Raw genomic sequence first — 8480 nt, forward strand, 5'->3', positions numbered from 1 at the left:
TTTTTTTTTTTTGGTTTTTCGAGACAGGGTTTCTCTGTGTAGCCCTGGCTGTCCTGGGTCTCACTCTGTAGACCAGGCTGGCCTCGAAACTCAGAAATCCGCCTGCCTCTGCCTCCCAAGTGCTGGGATTAAAGACATGACTCATAATTCTGAATATCTCTTTCTTCTTGACCCAGATCTTTGCTTAAAGCTGAGCTTGTACCCCTGCCCTGAGGATGAACCCTTGACTTCCTGGGCTCCCTTGATGTGTGCCCCCCAGGCCCCGGAATGATGAAATTTCCTTTCCCTGATTCCCACCATTATTTCCAGCTTTAGTGGTGACACTGGGGTGAATGTTGAAGCCTGGCTCCTTGGGGCCTCTGGAGTTGAGGTTACTGTTCTAAAACTCCACTTAGAACTCGGGTGAGTCACAGAGCTTGGGGCCTCAGCCGTTAGGAACAACCAGAAAAGAGTGGGGAGGATCGAACTGTGCTGTAGAGAGATCGGATGACTTCTATTTATTTTTTTAAAGATATTATTTGTTTGTTTTATGTAAGTACACTGTCACTGTCTTCAGACACACCAGAAGAGGGCGTCAGATCCCTTTACAGATGGTTGTGAACCACCATGTGGTTGCTGGGAATTGAACTCAGGACCTCTGGAAGAGCAGTCAGTGCTCTTAACCACTGAGCCATCTCCAGCCCGGGATTACTTGTATTATAGAGACTTTTTCCTTTCTTTTGACTTGGGCGAAGATTACTGCATCTCTCATTTGATAAAGCAGAGCTCCGTGGGCTCGAGAGACTGACTTAAATCCCCTAACTTGGCTGTCCTTGCTGTCCCAGGTCAGCTTGGAGGCCCTTTGGAGCTGTTTGGACATCTGCCATCTGCCCTGAAATCCTGTCTCTTTTGCTCCGGGGTTCTTTTGAACTATTTGAGGATCCACTGTTTGTCTAACAGGCCTTGTCTTTGGGCTCTTTTGAGCAATCTGAGGACATTTGAATTATTTGGGCATCTGCTAAAGGTGCCAGGGAAGCTTGGACTCTGTGCCCCCTCCCGCCTCCCTCCCCCCGACTCCCAAAACAGGGTTTCTGTGTGTAGCACAAGCTGTCCTAGAATTCTCTTTGTAGACCAAGCTGACCTCGAACTCACAGAGACCCATCTGTCTCAGTCTCTGAAGTGCTGGGATTAAAGGAATGTACCACCAGCACCTGGCTGTACCTAGGCTTTTAACCTACAAAACTGGAGAGTAAAATTCTTTTGCTGTTTCTGCCTCCTGTAATTAGTACTTTTTATGTGTGCGTATGCTCCGGCCATCACAGCCCGTCCCTTTCTCCTGTATTAGTTTATCACCAGGCCAAGAACTCTAGAAAGCCAGCCGGGTTAGCAGACACCCCAGTGCCCTCGAGACTGAGGAGTAGTCAAATACAAGAGAGGAATTCCAACAGTTAGTTATTAGCAGCTACTTTTGTTACAAAGTATTGGTTCTTCACTGGGGCCATAGAGCTAAAGGCAGGAAGCTAAGACCTTGTCTTAAACCTGCAGTCCCTTTGGATCCCAGAAGAGTAAACCATCAGCCAGCCCCTCCCCCCACTCCCCTGCCATCCTCCCACCCCTCCCCCCCATATTGGGACAGGTAGGGAAGCCTAGCGGGGGTGGTGCTGCTCAGGCTGAGATTTCCTCTGCAAGAGCAGCACTCTCAGGCACGCACGTACACAAATGAAAAATTAAAAACACCTTATTCATCCCCACCTGATAAATTTGTAAGTTCAGACTTCATTTTAGAGAACCTGACCTGAGTTTGAACTCAGGTAAACTAACAGCATTAGTTTCCAAGTTGCCCCCCAACAAACCCAAGCCTAGCTCCAGTCTCTAGGCTAATCCCCAACAAGGCCAGGTTACACCCTCAACAAGACCAGTGTCTCCAGGTTATTTCCCCGTCAAACCTGTAGCCCAGGTTACAAGCCCGCCCCCTGCGTTATGACCACCAATGCAGAGAAGAGCAGGAGTTAAGTTTATGACATGACTCCCAGCACCAGCCAGTTGTGTTAAAGGCCACAGTAGCTTTCCAGTTAGATGCTTGCACACTCACACCCCCCCCCATTTTTTGGAAGCTCACTAATATTCCCCTGGCACTACAGTACTACTTCCATATACCATGAACCGAGGGCACTAAGCCATTAGGGACATTCCAAATCAAAATTACCGTTTACCCTGGAACCACAGTCAAGATGTGGGAGTGACCAGTGAGGAAGCTACATACTGAAGTTTATACACTATGGTCTTTCTCCAATTTTTTCCAATTAATTTTTTCTTTGTTTATGTGTGTTACCTGTGTTCATTCAGGTGCTTGCAAGAATGCACATGTGTGTGTGTGTGTGTGTGCGCGCGTGTACACTTGCTCGGGTGGGACCAGAAAGATGGCCTAATGATTAAGAGAAATTATTGCTCTGTGGAGGAAGGACCAGAGTTTGGTTCCCAGGACCCACAAGGCTGCTCGGAACCACCTGTAACTGCTATTCCAAGGGATCTGCATTCGTCAGGGTTCTCTAGAGTCACAGAACTCATGGGTGGTCTCTACATAGTAAGCCTTCCCTCTGCCAATGTCCTCATAGAGAGAGGGCTCCAGCAGAAGGCGTGGCCACCACATCTGTAATCCCTCATGACCTTGAACTCAGAGAGCTCCCTATTTTTTTTTTTTTTTTTTGATTTTTCGAGACAGGGACATTTCTCTGTGTAGCCTCGGCTGTCCTGGAACTCACTCTGTAGACCAGGCTGGTTCGAACTCAGAAATCTGCCTGCCTCTCCTCTGCCTCCCGAGTGCTGGGATTAAAGGCGTGTGCCACCATTGCCCGGCACCTTGCATTTCTTACCTTAGTTTTTTTGTTTTTTTTCGACAGGGCCTCTTACTGAACCAGGAGTTCATTGATTCAACTAGACTGACTAGCCAGAAGAGGGCAATTGCTGGGAATTGAACTCAGGACCTCTGGAAGAGCAGTCAGTGCTCTTAACCACTGAGCCATCTCTCCAGCCCCACAGCCACGCTAATAAAGGAAAACACTTATGTGGGGCTGGCTTGCAGTTTCAGGTTTAGTCCATTATCATCACGGTAGGAAACGTAGCACCATGGTGGTGAAGCACCTGGTCGTGGTGGTGAAGAAAGAGCTGAGAGTTCTAGATCTCGATCCTCAGGCAGAAGGAGACGGAGTATCTTCGGGTATAGCTTGAGCATGAGAGACCTCAAAGCCTCCCCTGTAGTGACACATTTCTTCCAACAAGGCCACACCTCCTAAGAGTGCCACTCCCCATGGGACAAGCACTGAAACACATGAATCTATGGGAACTGTTCCTGGTCAAACTGTCTTACTTAGGGTTTACTGCTGTGAACAGACACCATGACCAAAGCACAACTTTTTTTTCCCCAAAGATTTATTTATTTTATTTATATGGGCACACTATAGCTATCTTCAGCCACACCAGAAGAGTACATCTGTTTTATGTTTATGAGTATATATGACTACAGTGTCTTCATGCACACCAGAAGGGGGCACCAGATCCCATTACAGATGGTTGTGAGCCACCATGTGGTTGCTGGGAATTGAACTCAGGACCTCTGGAAGAACAGTCAGTGTTCTTAACTGCTGCTGTAATCGTCTCCACCTCTGTGTTTGTCGTGCTGTCCAAGTTACTTGGTTACTATGAGTCACCCTGCACTGAGAGGGATGAGAGACCAATTAGCCAGTGAGGAGTGTGGTGGAGCTTCAGGCAGCGCTTCAGGAGAGCAGACCTCTTAGAACAGAAAGCTCTGAAGACAGAGTAGTTCTAGCACCCCTAATCCTTCCAGACAGGATTCTCTTTTTTTTTTGGTTTTTTTGTTTGTTTGTTTGTTTTTTGAGACAGGGTTTCTCTGTGTAGCCCTGGCTGTCCTGGAGCTCACTTTGTAGACCAGGCTGGCCTCGAACTCAGAAATCTGCCTGCCTCTGCCTCCCGAGTGCTGGGGGCACCACCACACCCGGCAACAGGATTCTTTTTTTTTTTTTTTTTTTTAAAGATTTATTTATTATATGTAAGTACACTATAGCTGTCTTCAGACACACCAGAAGAGGGCATCAGATCTCATTATGGGTGGTTGTGAGCCACCATGTGGTTGCTGGGATTTGAACTTCGGACCTTCGGAAGAGCAGTCGGGTGCTCTTACCCACTGAGCCATCTCACCAGCCCGACAGGATTCTTATATACAGTTTTGGGGTGGGTACTGACAACAGGTACTTCTCATTGGTTCGGTCTGAGAGCCTTGGGGAAACCTTATTTGCATGTCAGTGCTACTCTTATGTGACTGTTGGCGTGTGGGAGGCTGTAGCTACTTGATAGGAGCCAGGGACCCAGGAGTCATGGACGAACACCTTCTGTCCCATGCAGGTGAAAATCACCACCCACCGGGTCACAGGGTTCCAGACCTTTGCTCGACCAGGTACCAGGCTATCTGTGCACAACCCACTTCCCCACAGGAACCTACAGAATTTGGCCTGCCTCTGCCTCCTGAGTGCTGGAACTACCACACTGGGCTTTTTTTTTTTTTTTTTTTTTTTTAATAAGATGTATTGTGAGTATGTGAGTACACTATCACTGACTTCAGACACACCAGAGGAATGCATCCGGTCCCCGTTACAGATGGTTGTGAACCACCATGTGGTTTCTGGGATTTGAACTCAGGACATCTGGAAAAGTAGTCGGTGCTCTAAACCACTGAGCCATCTCTCCAGCCCAATGTAAAATGGGATTTTAAGTGCAGGGTCTCAGAGAGAAAAAGCAAGGCACACTCAAGAGTGCTTGTGCTTGGGCTTCTCAGAGGAGTGCCACTTAACTGTCCTTTAACCATGTCACCCTTGTATATAATACATTCTAATTACCTTAATCCTCTTCTCACATCTCCTTTCCTCCCAGCCCTGCCAAGCCCTGCTCCTCTCTACAAATCCCTTTCCTATGTTCATTTGGTAAGCCTGTTTTTGTGCACTTCATGTTTTGTTTTGTTTTTGCTCTCTCTCTCTCTCTCTCTCTCTCTCTCTCTCTCTTTCTCTTTAAAGATTTATTTATTTTATTTGTGTATGTGAGTACATTGTAGCTGTACAGATGGTTGGAGCCTTCATGTGGTTGTTGGGAATTGAATTTTTAGGACCTCTGCTCACTCCAGTTAGCCCCACTTGCTCAGTCCCTGCTGCTCAGGCTCAAAGATGTATTTATTATTATACATAAGTACACTGTCGCTGTCTTCAGACACACCAGAAGAAGGCATCAGATCTCATTACAGATGGTTGTGAGCCACCATATGGTTGCTGGGATTTGAACTCAGGACTTTCGGGAGAGCAGTCAGTGCTCTTAACCGCTGAGCGGTCTTGCCAGCCTGTTGATTTGCTTTCTTTTATTGAGACAGGGTCTCTTCTCTACACAGCCCTGTCTGTCCAGAATTCACTAAGAAGACCAGGCTGTGCTTGAACTCACAGAGATCCACCTGCCTCTGCTTCCCAAGTGCAGAAATTATTAAAAGCGCATGCCACCATGCCCAGCCTCATTGCACTTGGTTTTAATTCTTTCCTGTTCGTGTATGTGTGGGGAGGGGGGAGGGGTTGGAGGACAACTGTCAGGTCTCAGTTCTTCCCTTCTCCCATGGGGATCCTGAGGTGGTTAGATGTGGTGACAAACACCTTTACTTGTTGAGCCATTTCTCTGGCCCTCGAACTCATGTCTCTCTCTTTTGTTCTGTGACAACTGACTTTTACCAAGGCCATGTCTATAACTGTGGGTTCAGAACTAGCCTTTGGGCTAAAGTCCTTGGTGGCGCAAGACTTTAATCCCAGTTTCTCAAGAGGCAGAGATCTCTGAGAGCAGCCTGGTCTGCACAGTGAGGTTCCAGAGAGCCAGGGCAGAGTAGTGAGACCCTGTCTTAAAAGACAGAAACAAGTGCTAGAGAGATGGCTCAGCAGGTAAGAGCACTGACTGTTCTTCCAAAGGTCCTGAGTCCAATTGACAGCCACCACATGGTGGCTCACAACCATCTGTAACAGGATCTGATGTACTCTTCTGGTGTGTCTGAAGACAGCTTACAGTGTATGCATATAAATATAATAAATAAAATTTAAAAACAGTGTATTCATATACATTTAAAAAAAAGCCCAGCTATTTCCTGGAGTTCAGGACTCACTAGTGGATACACAATTGGGCATTTGAGTAATTACATTTACCATTACAACCCCTTAACTGGCAGTCTCAAATAAAAAGAGCAGCTGATACAAAAAAATATAACTTGTTTCCACTAAGTAGCATCTCAGAGAAGAATGGATTGTAACAATGTTACAGACAATAGACTCTTCTGCCCAGTTGGACTGACCTTGGTGGGGGGTGGGGGGGCTCAGTTTCTAAAGAAATGCTCAGTCTAAAACTATTTCTAATCTGTGTGACAGCTCAGCCAATGACAATGTCAGCCACCTGATCCATCCCTGCAGCCACACAGTGGAAGGTGGGAACTCTGCCTTCCACATTGCTGCTCCAACCTGTGCCTCCCAGCCAGGAGCACACAAAATGCTTAAAAGTCATTTGTAAACCTAGCTGTCTGGGAGTGGAGCTGCTGCTGCCTCCAATAGTCCAGGTTACTTTCCTTTGAATTTATCGGCCTGTATTACAAAAGGGATATCCTTAGAGAGTTATTCAGATTTAATTAACACATTAGATTGACTAAATTCAGTAGGTTTGAAAAACTTGATATTCAACTAAAGATGGGTTTGAGAAAAAAGATTAAAGATCTAGGTCAAAGGTAGGAGGCACTTGCTTGGAGAACAGTCATCTTTGGGGGAATTTGGTCAGCAGAAGCAGAAGTGCAGAAGTGTGTGGGATGGCACTTGACCCTTGCCAAGGAGCATGAAAAGTAGAACCCCAGGACACATTTACAAGTCAGCATTTTCTGTTAGTGGCATACCATTAGCAGTTAACAGAAAGATTCTCACTGTAAATTAGCAACTTTCACCACCTAAAGTTCAAGGACAGCCCATGCTATCTATAGCAGCCTGTAAGGGAAAAAAACAAACAAACAAACAAACAAAAAAACCCAAAACAAAAACCTGCCATTTTAGGTAACTTTAATGAAGTGTAAATGTAAATACTAAAACTTTTTTTTAAATCTCTGTGATGGCATTTTTTTTTTTCAATTTTTGTTTGTTTGTTTGATGTTTGAGACAGAGCTTCTCTTTATAATGGCTCTGCCTGTCCTGGAACTTGCTTTGTAGACCAGGCTGGCCTTGACCTCACTGAGCTCTGCCTGTGTGATGCATTTTCATTCTGTGTGCAATCCTTCCTTCTTCATCACTGTCCAGTGCACTCCTCTCACTGTCCTGGGCTCCCCATTAGCTATTTCCTCCCCTTTCCCTTTGGTGGTAATACCCACATATAGATTTTGCATCATATGGTTTAATACACTAAGATAGCTTAAAGGTAACTGTAGCACATGCATAAACTAGAAGCAAGAGTTCTATTACTAGACGTCTTATTTGCAACCCTGGATGGCCTGGACCTTGCTTGCGGTGTAGAGTGGACTGGCCTTAAACTCAGAGATCTCCCTCTGCCTCCTGAGTACTGGGATTAAAGGCATGCACCCACATGCCTGGCATGTATGTATGTATGTATATATGTATATACTCTATTTCCCAACTGCTTTTTATGAAAAGGTCTCACGTAGCCCAAGCTGGTCTGCAGTTTGTTATACAGCATGTGACCTTTTAATCCTTGTGCCTCTGCTTCCCAACTGTTCATACGACAGGCCTGCACCATGAAATCTTTTTTATATAGTACATTATTTTTATATAGTACATAATTTCCATATAATGTGGTGGTAACCTGTCAACTTCACACAATGTGCAGTCACATGGGAAGATGTGCCTCCATCACATTAGTCCTTTGGGAACATCATTTTCTTCACTAATGATTAGTGTGGGAAGGCTGGGTCCACAGTGGGTGGCACTACCCCTGAGCATGTGGTCCTGGGTCAGATAAACTGCAGAGCACAGCGTGGCGCAAGCCAGAAGGTGCCATTCCCCATTTGCCCCTTTCAGCTCCTGCCCCAGCTCCCCTTGATGGACAGACAGTAAGGCAGAATAAACCCTTTCCTCTGAGGTCGTGGTATTTATTTCAGCCAAAGCATGAAAGCTGGGACACACTCAAATACAGAACACAAGACAACTTTTAAGACAGGGAGTATTTTATTTAAAACCCATAGTGAAGTGGGCAGCTTGGGTCTCTGTCAAATCAATCATTCATAAGTCAGTAACTGTATGAAAGCACATATTGCCACATACAAATTAACTGATCAGACCACAACTTTCTATGTTGGAACAGAATAAACATCCCTGTGGAAGCAGCACCTTGTAACATTTAATTTAGTATTCCTCTCCTTCTTCCTCCCCCTCACCTTCCACAGAATCCACACCAACCTCCTCATAATCCTTCTCTAGGGC

At 45.8% G+C, this 8480-nt stretch overlaps 1 protein-coding gene across 1 annotated transcript in view; it reads right to left on the bottom strand.

The window, feature by feature from the left end:
- Positions 1 to 6813: 6813 nt before the first annotated feature.
- The window catches only part of LOC110310099 (tubulin alpha chain-like), a 5182-nt gene continuing 3515 nt past the window's right edge, over positions 6814 to 8480 (bottom strand). The window contains exon 5 of the mRNA XM_029469526.1: positions 6814 to 6817. Within this exon, the coding sequence (XP_029325386.1) occupies positions 6814 to 6817 (4 nt within the window). The remainder of the gene's footprint in view (positions 6818 to 8480) is intronic.

This window comes from Mus caroli, chromosome 15 (assembly GCF_900094665.2).
Source record: "Mus caroli chromosome 15, CAROLI_EIJ_v1.1, whole genome shotgun sequence".
NCBI lineage: Eukaryota > Metazoa > Chordata > Mammalia > Rodentia > Muridae > Mus > Mus caroli.